General features: G+C 30.9%; 2 protein-coding genes across 2 annotated transcripts; both read left to right on the top strand.

Annotated features, from left to right (window-relative positions):
- The first annotated feature begins 400 nt into the window (after positions 1-400).
- On the top strand, positions 401-3,413 carry LOC139822726 (trypsin-1-like). The gene is made up of 6 exons (XM_071794679.1): positions 401-523; positions 1,159-1,273; positions 1,501-1,663; positions 1,892-2,100; positions 2,173-2,424; positions 2,695-3,413. The coding sequence occupies exons 1-6, from the start codon at positions 401-403 to the stop codon at positions 2,814-2,816; spliced, it is 984 nt and encodes a 327-aa protein (XP_071650780.1). The 3' UTR covers positions 2,817-3,413.
- Positions 3,414-4,425: 1,012 nt separating this feature from the next.
- On the top strand, positions 4,426-15,527 carry LOC139822725 (transmembrane protease serine 9). Its single transcript, XM_071794678.1, has 14 exons — positions 4,426-4,893; positions 5,422-5,518; positions 5,623-5,785; positions 6,850-7,052; positions 9,060-9,262; positions 9,520-9,692; positions 10,727-10,754; positions 10,939-11,100; positions 11,385-11,466; positions 12,102-12,267; positions 12,377-12,582; positions 12,679-12,881; positions 12,988-13,045; positions 14,144-15,527. Exons 1-14 carry the CDS (start codon positions 4,831-4,833, stop codon positions 14,263-14,265), a joined length of 1,929 nt encoding a protein of 642 aa, XP_071650779.1. The 5' UTR covers positions 4,426-4,830; the 3' UTR covers positions 14,266-15,527.
- The last annotated feature ends 224 nt before the right edge of the window (positions 15,528-15,751 follow it).

Raw genomic sequence — 15,751 nt, 5'->3', positions numbered from 1 at the left:
CGTTTATGCCACGTGTACTGAATGGGACCGGCGATGGTGGCAGGCGCGAGAGTGAAAGAAAAACTTTCTTCGCAACCATAAAGACCGGCTAGCTCTCGGTCGATCAGTTGGACTTCTTTGTGGAGCTGCGGTGAAAGCGTGCGCGAGCAACGGTGATCTTCGGCGAAACCAGAATCCACAGCTTCTCTGTAAAATTCACGAAGGCGAAAAGAACGGCGGGGAAGCCGCTCCGACAGCGGAGAACGAAATCGTGGCCGAATGTTCGTACGGGCTCAATATAATGCATGTCGGTCGTGGAATCCAGCAAAACACGTGGTGTGCGGTGCTCCATCGATGAAAGGAAGAACGCATCCGTGATTCAGAACGATACTTGTGCATTTCGTGAACAACAAATGGGAAAATGCCTTTACTCGTGTCTCGTAGCAAGCTCTCTATCCTAATCTTGATCACGACACTTATAATATCCATACCAATTGAAGGCTATAGATTTCATCGAAAGATTAAAATGGCTCCAGCTACATCTGTGAGTATACTGTAAGATATAATTAGATCGAGACATCAAAGCAAAGTTAGCTTACAAAGTACAAGAATATTAGGCTTCTCTTTCCTCTAAAATTTCAATTGTTAAATTTATAGCATGATATCTAACAATTATATATTACTAATTTTCATTTGTGCACAACAAATATTTACAAAATGTATAATACAATATATATAATCCTTAAAATAACTTTTATTGTGTAACTAACAACAGTATTACATGTTAATAATATCGTTGATAATAATTTAATAATCATTGTAAATCCTAAACAATAATGCTTTTAATTTCAGAGTTTAACGTGCTTTTATTTAAGATTTTCTGACGTTATTTAGCATACAACGACACTATGTTATACGATCTATTTAATGAGATAAGATGTGTGTTTTAAGTAACGGCTGTAATCAATCAAACATCAGAATTAAAAGATTCATGTAAACATTACGTGCACGCAACACTTACGCACATAAGATATTTAGTCAGTATCGAGGATAATTTAACAGCTTAAGGCCTTGACCCATTATTCTGATCATGGTTACTTTCTCTCATCGTTTATGTCGTATTTGCAGTGGAAAGTGAGCGCACTTGAATGGCACTAGGTAATTACGTATTTCTTTCAGGAATTTTTTTCGAATAGTTCGCAAATTCGTACCGGAAGGTTTTTATTTGATGAAATATTCGGTATCGACGTTATCGATAATAGTGATTCAGACGAAGATAGGCTCTGCACGTGCGGTAAGAATTCCATTCACAAATTAAATTGTTCTTATCCTTTTTTATCGTGATTACTTTATTAATTTTAAGAATAATTGAAATTTTTTAATATATAATGTACATTTAAATTGTTATATTTCAACTTATGTAACATATTTTCTATTATCTTTTTTACTACAGAAGTAATCATTGGTTAAATTTATATTTTTAAACAATAAAAATATTTAAATGTTGATATTGGATTATAGAATGCGGTTTATCTAATCAAGAGAATCGAATAGTGGGTGGACGTCCTACGCTACCGAATAGATACCCCTGGGTCGCAAGGCTGGTGTACGACGGTCATTTCCACTGTGGTGCTAGTCTGCTCAACAACGATTACGTAATCACCGCTGCCCATTGTGTACGGAAGTATGTCTCTACCCAATAAGTTTATAGATAATACAATGGATAAAACTATAATATACAACTATTGAAATTACAAAATTACTATAAATGTGTCATAATTATTATGAATGTTATTAAGTATTTTGCGGAAATTCTGATATAAACTTCAATATTAAAAATATATATGCGCCTTATTCATATTTTGATCTTATCGAATGTGTTATGACGATTTAATCGATATTTTTATTTTAGTTTAAAACGATCGAAAATTCGAGTAATACTTGGTGATTACGATCAATACGTAAATACTGATGGAGTTGCCGTTATGAGAGCAGTGAGTGTTGTGATACGTCATAGGAATTTCGATATGAATTCCTACAATCATGACATAGCCTTATTAAAATTACGCAAGCCCGTAAAATTTTCAAAAAAGGTTCGACCAATCTGTTTACCTCAACCAGGTAATGCTCACTGAATTAATCAATCGTCTTTTCTAAGATATTAAATATTGTATTTTATATATATTAATGCAGGAATCGATCCTGCCGGAAAAGAAGGGACAGTAGTGGGATGGGGTCGTACTTCGGAAGGAGGCATGTTGCCTGGGAAACTGCAAGAAGCGCAAGTCCCAATATATAGCTTGGCGCAATGCCGAAAAATGAAATATCGAGCGAATCGAATTAGCGATAATATGATTTGCGCCGGTCGAGGTGGCAATGACTCTTGTCAAGGAGACAGTGGCGGTCCTCTTCTCGTTCAAGAAGCCGATAGGCTTGAAATAGCAGGTGAGAGAAACATTTATATTTCGTTATAATAATAATATAATTTTTTAAATAATATTTAATTTACCATTACTAATTAATGTTTCTTATTATTTGAATAAGCATATTGTATAAAGTATATCTCCGTATATCTCCGTATATCTCCGTATATCACTTTATATTTACACAAATGTAAAAATTCGCAGAATCCACCTTACTGTACTTATTTCGGAATATTTGTTTTACGTGAAACTTATATGTGTGTGTGGTGTGTGTGTTAAACGTATCTAATAGGTATAGTGTCTTGGGGTGTGGGATGTGGTAGACCAGGTTATCCCGGAGTTTACACGAGAGTTACCCGATATCTCAAATGGATCCACGCGAACATGAGAGAAGGCTGTTCGTGCGCCAATTGAGGACCTGCTTTCACCTCCGCCTTGTGTACATAAAATTTCACATGTTATAATTGTAATTAATCGGTACGACGAGCACGTTTTACGTTAACATTCATAAACGTCTTTTTTGGGAACTGAGTACAATTTTATATTAAATATAGAATTATTAAATATAGTTCCTTGTGAATATATAGAGGCCATTATTATTGCTGTTAATTAGCTATCGGCTATTGCTCATACATGTAATTGTAAGAAATACATCTTTGTAAGAAAATTTAATTTAAGTAAAATTTAGAACACAACTATAATTAGTTTGCTCCACACGTTTCTATCACCTACAACTGTACGAATAGCGGTCAAACGTTTCCGGAATAATTAGCAACCAGTAACGGTTCACTGTCGAACCGGGCTAAAGTTGACGCATGCAAATGCACTCCGCATGCAATAGCATCTTTGTATGCGCAACTAGTAATTTGTACATAATGGAAGATAGTGTAATTTATGGTAACCAATTACTGATACTGTCTGTTACATGTACATAATACGCGTGTATGTGCATTATAAAATAATATGTACAAATCTGCAAAAGATCAAAAATGTGTTAATAAATACAAAATACTTAGAACAATAAATCACTGCACATTCTATTATTATAAATAATACAGTAATTGTAACGTAAAAAATTCTATATACTTGTAAAAATAATTAAAATTACATGGATAAAAAAATCTTATTATGTTACGCTTTATTTGTCTCTGTTTCTAAAATAATCATTATTTAATTGTATTATAATCCAACATTGTATCTGTATGCGTAACACTAAACGCACATATATCTTTGTTACTTTATCTGATATTTGTAAATTTAAGATTAAAATACAATAAGTGTATTATTTTCTATCTCAGCGTAACTGTCTCAGTATGGCAATGTATTTTTACAATAATATTAGCAATAAACAAAAAAAGTTTAAAAAGTGTTACTCTTTCTAAAATTGAATTCCTGTAATCTTCGTAGAAATGTAAATAGATGGTCAATAATAACGATGACGAACTTGCTAAACCTGATCCTTCAATCGAAACTAGTTCTAAGGAATAATACGATATTAGTACGATAGCGATCAACAAAAACTTCATTACAAATTCTGGTCAAAAATGAAAATAACAGGATTTAACGAATATACTAATAGGACTACTTTTTTTCTTCCAAAACTGGTAGACGAGGTGTTCATTTATAACAATTCGTTCGTGAACTGTGTCTACCAAACGGTACCAAATAACACACCAACCAAATGCGTATAATAAAATAAATGTGCATATAATAAATAAAGATGAGCACTTATTCTTATTACAATGAGTACGACGTTCTCTTTCTGTACTCTCTTCTATTTCATTATGCATTCACACGATGAATAAGCTGTATTGCAAAATTGCACAAAGATGCTTCAATTAAATTTAATTAAAATTTTATTTAAAAATCATTGTTTTAAGAACTAACGTTAATATTTGGTTTGTCGTATATCTTTTTTTTACAAAAAGATCCATTTTTATACTAAAAAAAGATATATTGCGTGTGTATGTGCATACTTAAAATAATTAATAAACTTATAGCGTTAATACCAAATAAAAAATATAAAAGTGTTATTTTTGCATTTTTATTGGTGCAAAAATTTATAGAAACGTAGGTGACAATATCGAGACAACTCTCTGGAGTATAATGATTTCTCGTCGCGGCCCTGATGACGGTCAATAACAGTCACCCGTGATTCGACCCTGAACATGAACGTGAACTGGTCAGGTACCGGCCGGCTCTGGCTGTGCCCGCCTTCCCTTCCGGAATAGCAATTACCTCTTCGACCTCTCAGTCCTCCATAGTCGGCGTAGGACGCCGGTGATAGCTGTTCTCAGTCAGGGACATGTCCATGACTCGTTCCTGACGGTGCCCGTGTGGCAACTCTCTCATTCAAATATCCACAAAGACCTTAATTAAAGTAGAAGTGTATAATTATCGGTGCAACAAGTTACCCAAGTCGTAAAACATGAAGACTTTGTGTTACTTAATTTTATTATTCATTCTACTCTCGACAACGAAAAATTGTCAGGTAAGATTTTTCTTTGTGAATATTGTCTATTAGTTTCCTTGCCATGTAATATTGTTACATGTATGTATTTCTTAGAAACTATCGTTAAAAAAATTTCTGAGATGTATGATATTGGAATTTTTTAGTTCCCGTAACATGTTTTTAATTTTAATGTTAGAATGGGAGTAAAGTAAATTATAAGTTAATTTAGAAGCTATCAATAAAACAATTAAAATTGAGGTCTATATGCGACAAAATGCAAACATAAAACTTGAACTGTTTTGACAGTTCACCAAAGTAGAAAAAAAATTGTACATGTGATAAAATTATAAAAATAATTTTTCTCAAAATAATAATGCATCGTAGTAATTTTTCATTTAAATTTTTAATTATTATTGTATATAAGAATAATTAACCTGTGAATATGATATTTATATATCTTATATTTATGCTTCACAAAACAAATAAAATTATTGATCATATTTTCTTGAACATTGTTTAATAATAAAGCACATAATTCGTTAAATAATCTAATTATTTTGATTTTAGGCCGGAGAATTTAACGAGAAAATGAAGAATTTCTTTGGACTTTTTGGTAATAAACCACCTTACTCCACTACTGATTCACCTGCGCCCTGCTACTGTAGTGTGTACTTTAATATGCATTTTTTGTTGAGTTTTATTTTTATTAGACGTAGTGTCATAAAAGGCGTAGAGAAAATGTATTAAACTTCGATCATTGCAATCTAGGTTGTGGGTTGCGGAATGAAGAAAGTCGCATAGTTGGAGGTCAAACGACGAGTATGAATGAATTTCCGTGGATGGCTAGATTATCGTATCTAAACAAGTTTTATTGCGGAGGTACACTTATAAACGATCGTTACGTCCTCACAGCTGCACACTGCGTGAAGGGGTAGGTATAACTAATAAATATCGCACACTTTGTGAAATTGTTAAATTAATATTAAAAACTTAACTCTTTTGTTACATAATTTTCGTCATTAGAAGTTTTATTAATGCTTATACATTTTTTTAATTAAAACGTTCCTAAAACTTTAGCAGATATTACACTAATAATATAACAGAAACACAAAATTTAACCGTAATAATAATAAAAAATAATACTACGTGAATCTTAACAGGAGATAATGTCTAATTAATCTTTTGGCATAAATAAAATTGTTGGAAGTGCGCGCGAAATACTAAAACTATTTTCATGAATTAACTGTGAGTATAAAATCGCTACAATTCGTGCTGTTGGCATCATCTACTCGATATGCAAACAGGTCAAACTTCATATTTGCATCCTTGATTAATGTCATGCTACAAGGAAAACTTTTAGTTACCGTTAGCCCCTCTATACTGAAGTGAAGGAGTGCTAAATTATTTCACTGTTGATGATTGCAATTTTTAGTTATCTGCAAACAACAACGTAAAGAATCTGTCACTTTAAAGCTGTTTGTCCACATATTTATTCTAATTAAGTAAATAGTTAAAGCATAATTTATTGTAAACATAAATATCGTTTAAAAAATTCGTTTACGTGTCGTTAAAAATTCAATATGTTAGTAAATAAGAAAGAAAGCATTCAACACTCAAAAGTAAGAATTTGAAATATCATTTGTAGCATTTATCAGTACATCTTATGTAGCACATTCATCGTGTACATTATCTCATCTATACATATATATCTTTCCTAAATAACATAATTTACAATCTATTTATAATTTTATTTATAATATAACTTTGTTTAATGCAATCATTCAAAATAGTTAAATTTTATATTACTGATGTAGATTTTAGAACATATAATTCAGTCGATATAAAAACAAATAATAATCGAGTAATTACTAAATAAATTAATTCGGGAGATTTTCTCTTACTGTAGGGTTTATTTTTATTCATTTTAACTAAGTTCCCCCATTGCAATCTCATTCGCCAGGCGAATGTGATCAGTTCTTCTAGTCTTATTTTCAGATTCATGTGGTTCATGATCAAGGTTACTTTCGGAGAGCACGATAGATGTATCGAGAAAGGACCGGAAACCAGATATGTGGTACGTATTATGACTGGCGACTTCAGCTTTCTGAATTTCGAGAATGACATTGCGCTGCTTCGCCTTAATGAAAGGGTACCATTAAGCGATACAATACGGCCGATATGTTTACCGTCAATATTGGGTAAGTGCATTTTTTCTTCTTTCTTTATAAGGGTGTGATAAGATAATGATATTAATGTTTGATAGAAACACTTTTAAAAAGATTGGATCACCATCATGTGAATGTACTTATTTTCTCTTTATAAAGACTTTATAAAACTGTAACAAATATTAATAATAATAAAAATTATAACTTTAAACTTATATTTTTTATTAGATTAGAAATTATAACTGATAAAATGTTTTTGTATAAATACATATATTAAAAAGATGAACAATAATAGTAATAATAATGCATATACTACATACTCAAATTTTATTTGGCGTAGGGAAGACCGGGGCTCGTTGGCGCCGTTTTCACAATTTCGGCATTTGAGTTTTTATACAACTAATTATCATGATTAAACATTACTAATATGATAGAGAGAACCTTTCTCTACATTTTCATGCCAGGAACGCTCCTGTATACTGTATAGTTTCTTTGTAATAAATGAAATATGAACATGCTGCATTGTAGCCAACTTGCCCCGATAGTAGGGTAAGTTGGCTATGCGACAAAAGTCCATGTTAAATTAATGAAAACGTAATAGAAACACAAAACGGGTAACAGATACGTACCTCTTGATAAAAATTGTATCTTTTAAAGTTATTTTGTAATGATCGAATAGCAAAATACTGTTGCAGAAAAACAATTGTAAACTATTTTAGATGTAGCTTTCTTCAACATAAAAATATTAATATAAATATACATCTAGCTTCTATCGACATTGTAAATAGCAAATCACATGCTCAAACAGGTCTCACGCGCGCGGCAACAACAAGTCAAGCTAAGCGTGTCTTGATATGAGCCAACATACCCCATCCCTAAATACGTTTTATTTCAGCCATTTATTACAATAAATTACTGTTGTTAGTCAAAATAACATGTCGTATAGTAACAGAAACTTTTCTTTTAACTAATGATACGTCACTTTGATTTACTTCTCAAGCTGCAGAACATTAATACGATATTTTGAAACGCTCGAAAATTTACTGGCCACCTCTTAAATCAGAGTTTTCTCTTTTTCTATTGTAATACTTGTTTCATTAAAAAAACTAAAAAAAAATAAAACTTTGGGAAAAGTACCTATGTCATATAAGAGATATTTTGTGATAAATGAAATTTCCATTGTTTTTTTCGTTATAAATACATAAACGGAACGCATTGCCAACGAGCCCCGGTCTCCCCTACTATAACATGCTTTGTTAATAATTTCTCTTAACAGTTTGACAGAGATAAAGTCATAATAAGATTTACTAAAGACATGCTACCGCTGCAGCCTTAATCTAATATGTCGAATAAATTATCGATATCCATTTCGATATCCATTATATCACATACAATTTCATGCCCTGTCGATATTACAATAATGAATTTGCGATTATTAATTTTGGCCAATATGTTTTGCATAACCGAGCATAATATTGAATAATATTGCGCGATCTGCGACTAGCCATCATGTTTATTATGCGACGATTACGCGATAGCGGAGTCATAAATTAGTCAATATACGGGTACCTACTCTCAGTTATTGTAATGTCGCGACGCACATAACTGCGTAATAATGAAGATTTCTCTGAAATCGGGGACTTCGAATTTGCATTTCGAATGCACGCAATAATCTTTCCTGAATTTGTTAACGCAGCATGACATGATACACTTACATGCCCTGTTTTCTGGTAATATACAGCATATTCGTATTAATAATGTACGCATAGAATAGACTTGTATTCGAAAACTTCTTAACGTTCATCTTTAAGTAGTTTTCAAATCTTTTATTTCTTTAATAAAACATTGATTACTTCTAAGATTTTTTCAATTAGACTTATACCAATATATTATTGCTATTAAATCTATATTTAAATTTACTTAAGAAAAATATTAAAAATAATATTTTGCTAATTATTTCTAAGATTATTGTTGCTGCAATTACCAACTTTTCGTGATTAATTATTTATCATAATATATAGTGGCAGAATTACGTTTTAGATAACGAATATGTGGGATCAAAAGCAATCGTGTCAGGTTGGGGTACGCTAAAAGAGGATGGCAAACCATCTTGTCTTCTCCAGGAAGTCGAAGTTCCAGTCATGAGTCTTCAGGATTGTCGCAATACTAGCTACAGTTCTCGAATGATTTCAGACAATATGCTATGCGCGGGTTATCTTGAAGGGCAAAAAGATTCATGTCAGGTAATAATCACTGCAATATTTGTATGTGATAAATTAAAAATAAAAAATTACAATAATAAATGAAAGAATTATTAAAAAATACACATGAAAAAATGTGTCTTACATTAATGTAATTCGTATTATCTAATAGATATAGCGCATTTAAACATTAAAAACTTTATTATATATGAATATATGAATATTATATATGAATATAAATATGTTATTCAATATTACTGAATCAAATGCGCGAACAATAGGAATCTTTTGCATTACAGGGAGACAGTGGTGGACCCTTGATAGCGGAGCGCGAAGATAAGAAGTACGAACTCATTGGTGTGGTGTCTTGGGGTAACGGGTGCGCAAGACCTGGTTACCCAGGTGTATATACGAGAGTTACACGGTATATGGATTGGATTTTAAAAAATTCAAAAGACGGCTGTTTTTGTGAGCATAATTAATTATGGTTACCCGGTGATTCTTGCTGGGAGATATAATAAAAAAAACAAAGAAGATGATTTTTACGTACTACAGTATGTATAAGCTCTCTGAATTCTCGTGCTAAATATGTTGTTAAATATTTTCGTAACGATTTTTTACGCATAATTTATATATTTAGCAAATTTGAAGTGACGCTGCGCCGGAAAACTGATGAACTTAAATTGCTCAAACAATTTGAATTTTTGTATATTATTTTCACATTTTATCTATATTACATATCTGTATTACATTTATTGTTATATTCTCCTATTTAATGTCTATACAACAGCAATGAATGAATAAGTATAGAGACGGTATTACAAAATTACGAATAGATATGATATTATATGATGTCATCGCAGTATTTTTTTTATATTGTCAAACATTTGCAAAAATAATATTATACCATGCAATATTTATTTATCCAATAATATTTCTTGCTATTGCTGAAATATAGCCATCAAAGGCTATATTTACAATAGGTACTTAATTTTATTGCCAAGGAAATTGACTATAGTGAGATTAAGATTATATATTTAAGCTACCAGTATGTGTCATATCTTTCTACAGAAAATCTTTATTATTATAATACTTTATACAACAATATAATAAATTTGCATAAAGTAGCTCCTTTCCCATATACGTTTTTTAGAATGTAATTTATCATGTTCTGCGATTTTATTTCATATTTTAAGTTTTACATTATTTTATACTTCTGCTAATTTTGAGTCTTATTTAAAAAAATTTTTTAATAGATATATATGTATCTGATATTTCAAATATTTTTATAATTTTTATAACAGTATTTTCGAAAAAAATATCTCTTACGAAACTAAATATGTAGCTAAAAATAAATCACAAATTTTAATAGAAGAAGCATACAGAATTAAACATGGCATAAAAATTACTATAAACAAGTAGATTTGCACTATTGCAATTATACTCAAGAATTTATTCATAAATCTCAAATATCAAAGATATCAAACGAATTTCGTTGATGTTAAGTGATATATTGATTGAGATTCTGAGAAACGTATATATGTATAACGGGACGGGCGAACCGGTTACCGACTTGCTTCTCGTGCCAAAATGAAATATAAAAAAAACGAAACGAACACAACGGTAGAATCAAATGCTTGAACACAAATGTGAAACGTACGGGATATATTCAGAGATATTACATTCTTGAGAGTGTCTCAGGATGCGGGCAATGATAGTCCCGCTATATGACACAAACCAGTTGTTTAAGTGAGACCAGTATCGCCTCGACTACCGACAGAAAAGTCATGAATCTGCAAGACTGTATAAGATTCTTAATTTGTATCTTGGTGGTGAATTTTGGAAGAACTGACTGCAACGAACGTGTCATTGATGCCGCCGTAAGCTTCTGCATATCAATTTTGCCGTGTTAATTTCTACCGCAATGGGCTACTTTGACGATTTTTCATATAGTTTTATCAATTAGTATATTTGACACGTGTAACAAATTTTTCTATTTTAATGTTACTACATTTCCATTTTTCATAACATTGCACTGATATTTGTTATTCTTTCTGTATTTCTATATTTCTAAAAGAAGGTTAGAAAGATTGAAGATTATTACTCGAATTATATTTAAAAACTTGTTAATGTATAAAAATTTGCAAATATATTTGTTGGATAGGTCGATGATCAGATTGAAACAAGACATAAACGCGGCGTTTTAGATCTTCTTTTTGGAAGGTTTCGTACCTGTGGTGCTTGCTGTAAGTAATATTATTAATATATAATGTATGATATTAATATACGTATGTGTAATTATTACAATTAAATAATGAGTACCTATGATATAAGCTATACAGAGAAAATCATAAAAAATAGTATTACAGAAACTAGAAAAACAATTTTGGCAGACTGATTCTTATTATAAATATGATCTTAACTATCATCTTTTAATTACTTTTTTTCTATCATGCAAAAATATCAAATATATTTTAAAACGATAACTACACACACACACACACACACTTTCTCGGAAGTTTTTAGCAGCTCATATTACCTACAATCAGAAACGTTAACGTCCGCCCGCATTTACAAGGAAACTTCATATCATAGCAATTCACCATATTTTCACTCTTTCACAAAATAACATAATGAGTTGTATTAGTTACATTTAATACACATTATGTGAAATATGAAAAAGATATCTTTCTGGAATATCATAGAGAAATTTGATCGCAACAAATATTAATATGTTCCCGATTGTTAAACATTTTGTATATTTTATTAAAAATATTTTTTCTTTATAACTTTAACATAAATATTTTTTTGTTATATATGTTTTTATCTCAATTTTTAAATGTATTTGATATAAAATAATCGATACTTTATACACCTGTAGTATGCGGCCGATCAAATCGTAATGCAGCGCGATTATTGGGTGGCGAATATACAGAATCGCATGAATTTCCCTGGCTTGCGAATATTCACATAAAGTCCAAATTGCTAGTTAGTGGAGCATTGATAAACGATCGTTATGTTATAACAGCGGCTAGTCAACTTGTTGGGTTAGTACAGACTGAAATCTTTAATATTATTATTAAACACAATCAAACCTTAGTAATAGCGAAAAAGACTAATTGTAGAATATTCTGTAATTAATATTGTTCTCGGCAGAGCAACAGCACATGAAATAAAGATATCCTTGGGAGAATACGATCGATGTACTTTAGATGTCTCATCAGTAAACAACAGCGTCGAATCTGTAACTTTGCATCCAGAATTCAATCCGGAGTCGAGTACTCATGATCTAGCTTTAATTCGTTTGAGTCGACCAATCAAATTCGAGAAAAGAATATCGCCAGTATGCTTACCCAATCCAGGTTTGTTTCTTTACGTTAGCATAAATCTAGAATATCTAACAAATATGATAATAAAATGTAGAGCTACACATCCAAATTTTCTTTTCTGAATTTTAGGATCAACTTATCTCGGTCAAGTTGGAACTTTAGTAGGATGGACGAGGCACAAAGACAAAGTTGATGTTGAACTGTGTAGGCCTCGAAAAATAGGACTTCCCATTCTGGGATATAATGAGTGTATTAAATCAGGAATAAATCTAACATTAAATGATGATTACGGATGCATTGGGGTTGTGGGTACAAAATCTTTGGTGTGCAGTGTAAGTGAATTATACATATATATGTCATATTATATATCTTAATTTAAAAAGAATTTAAATTACATATTATACTTAATTATATCGTAATAATGTTGCATATTTACAGAATGACGTCGGAACTTCTGTGCAATATCGATCATACATCGGAATTTACGACCTTATTGGTAAATATGACCATTTGTCAAATTAAAGCTAATTTAATATCCAAAAATAGCTGCATACCAAATTTATATTAGTAAGAAATATAATGATTTGATAATAATGTATTTTTAAAAATGTAGTAAACATTAGGAAACTTAAAGAAAGATATATCTTGTTCGAATTTGAACCTCAATTTATTGAGAGAGATTTTAGCGATTATATATATTTACGATTAGTACACATGTAAATTGTTAATTGCTAAAGCTAAAGAAATATATTACTAACATAATATATGGAGCATTTCATGCCAAATCGACTAGAGTTTGACCCTCGACCTTTCGGATTTGGTCGGCGATTTTTTATGTTGTTGTTCCACCTCTAAGATGCACTCTAAATTTTCTTTTAGATTTTTTTTAAACAATTGATTTAATTATAATTTTTTAAACCGACATATCAATGGCCACAATTTAAAAATCTGAAAAAATTCTCAAAAATTCTGTGTCAAATATCAACATTTTTAAGCTTAGGCCCAAAGTGGGCAGGCGTTTGCTTTTAATTTTTCCGAGCTTTTTTCGCGTTTTTTTCAAAAAAAATATTGAAAAAGATTAGAAGCAGACGTCAGTCCACTGTAGGCTGTTGCTTGAACATTTTTGTATATAACACAGGATTTTTGAGAATTTTTTCAGATTTTGCCGACGCGATTTTTTTTTATTTTGGAAAATTATTTCAAAAAAATTTGAAAAAATTCTCAAAAATCTTGTGTTGTATAAAAATGTTTAAGCAACAGCCTACAGTGGACTAACGTCTGCTTCTAATTTTTTTTTAACTCAAGAAAATAGAAGCAAACGCCCACTTTGAGCCTAGGCTTAAAAATTTCGATATCTGACACAGGAATTTTAAGAATTTTTTCAGATTTATAAATTGTGGCCATCGATATGTCGGTTTAAAAAATTATAACTAAATCAATTGTTTAAAAAAAAAATCTAAAAAAAATTCAGAGTGCATCTTAGAGGTGGAACAATAACATGAAAAATTGACGACCAAATCCGAGAGGTCGAGGGTCAAAACCCTGGTCGATTTGGCATGGAATGCCCCATATGTATATATCATATATATTATAGGAATTATTCCAAGCGTGAATGAATGCGACGACACTCCTAGGCCAACTGTTTTCACGAAAGTAGGACCACGTCTTGACTGGATATTACAACATACTAAGGATGCATGCTACTGTACAAAATAAAATACAGGCAACCTTTCTCTCAGTAATTCTATGAAAATATTATTGCATATATATGATACTGATAATTACATTTATTTCTTCTATTATAATGTTGCATTTTAAAAAATGCATAAAATAATTTTAAATATCAAAATAAACAAAATGTTATTTGCATAAAATGCATATATATATTTTTTTACACTCGTCGCGCGTCCGCTGCACAATCATACGTACAATCACTCACGCGCGACGCGTATTCCGGCACTCGCACAGAAAGAGATAACTCGATATTGTAAAAGAAAGGCGATTCACGATTTCACAGCATCTACCGGGCGACTCGCATGAGCGAACGACACGGGCGCACAGTACGGGTGTAACAATATGTATATATATATATATATATACATTTTCTTATCATTACACAAACATTAAAAATATGAAAATTATAACATATAAATACAAATCATGTATTTCAAAATAAAAACATTTTTATTGCATTATAAAATATAAGTTATATCACAATTCCAAGTTGGCACTGATATAGCTGAAACAATCTTTCAGATCACGTAATCAAATAATCATCATATATTAAAATTTATTGATAAGAGGAGTAAAGAAATAAATAAATTTCACTTTATTTGTCTTACAAATGTACAATATATGACGTCAATATTCTTGCAAATTTACCAATATTTAATTACGAACTTTCTCATGATATATTGAACGTTTATCAATTGTTGTACCACATAAACCTTGTTGTCTATATCTCGTAAACTGCAGCAATACTTATTTGTACTTGATCGTCGGCAAGCGTCCATGATACGGATTGCAGAACCGGACTGATTTATGTGCCAAGGCAACACCAATAAATGGCGATACACCAATAAATGTTCAATGTTCAATATTCAATGAATGTTTAATTCTCTTTAATAGCCATAATATTTACATTAAAACTATTGTCCAGGGCAATAATGCTGTTAAAACTGTAATTTTATTTATCCTGATTTGTATGATGTAATTCTACTATTATTCGTAAAATTACCCTTATCATACCCTATACACGTTTTAGATTTACATGTTACAAAGAGGCTTATTCTCTGATCTCTTTTTTATGAAAACGTAAGTTCTCAAATCATCATCTTCTTCTTCATGCACTGACTTTAGTCACAGACACAATTGCTAGAGGAAATCCTTATAAGAATTTATCGCCCATATACTACCCTAATACCTTTCCTGCCTTTCTAAGAGTAATTTATAACACTTTCAAGGTGAGGAAGAGCAGCGACCCGTAAAATCTGCCGACCCATCTTGAACAGGATAAAGTACATTCTTCACATGGAAGGACAGATAAAATTCAACAATTGAATATGTATATTAATTGATTATAAAAACATATGTAAAATATATATCAACAAATAAAAAATAATTTCATCTAATTTTTGTACAAATTTTTCGTGGTAAAATTTTCTTAAAAAATTTATATAATACAACTTTTTCTATACAACTA

This window comes from Temnothorax longispinosus, chromosome 12 (assembly GCF_030848805.1).
Source record: "Temnothorax longispinosus isolate EJ_2023e chromosome 12, Tlon_JGU_v1, whole genome shotgun sequence".
NCBI lineage: Eukaryota > Metazoa > Arthropoda > Insecta > Hymenoptera > Formicidae > Temnothorax > Temnothorax longispinosus.
The sequence above is the reverse complement of the archived record's forward strand: the minus strand, read 5'-3'. Positions and strand labels throughout refer to the sequence as shown.

Coding starts and splice junctions, on each gene's coding strand:
- LOC139822725 (XM_071794678.1), top strand. CDS start 4,831: ATGAAGACTTTGTGTTACTTAATTTTATTATTCATTCTACTCTCGACA. Junction 4,894..5,421: donor CGACAACGAAAAATTGTCAG/GTAAGATTTTTC, acceptor TTTTGATTTTAG/GCCGGAGAATTTAACGAGAA. Junction 13,046..14,143: donor CGGAATTTACGACCTTATTG/GTAAATATGACC, acceptor TATATATTATAG/GAATTATTCCAAGCGTGAAT.
- LOC139822726 (XM_071794679.1), top strand. CDS start 401: ATGCCTTTACTCGTGTCTCGTAGCAAGCTCTCTATCCTAATCTTGATC. Junction 524..1,158: donor AAATGGCTCCAGCTACATCT/GTGAGTATACTG, acceptor TATTTCTTTCAG/GAATTTTTTTCGAATAGTTC. Junction 1,274..1,500: donor AGATAGGCTCTGCACGTGCG/GTAAGAATTCCA, acceptor ATTGGATTATAG/AATGCGGTTTATCTAATCAA.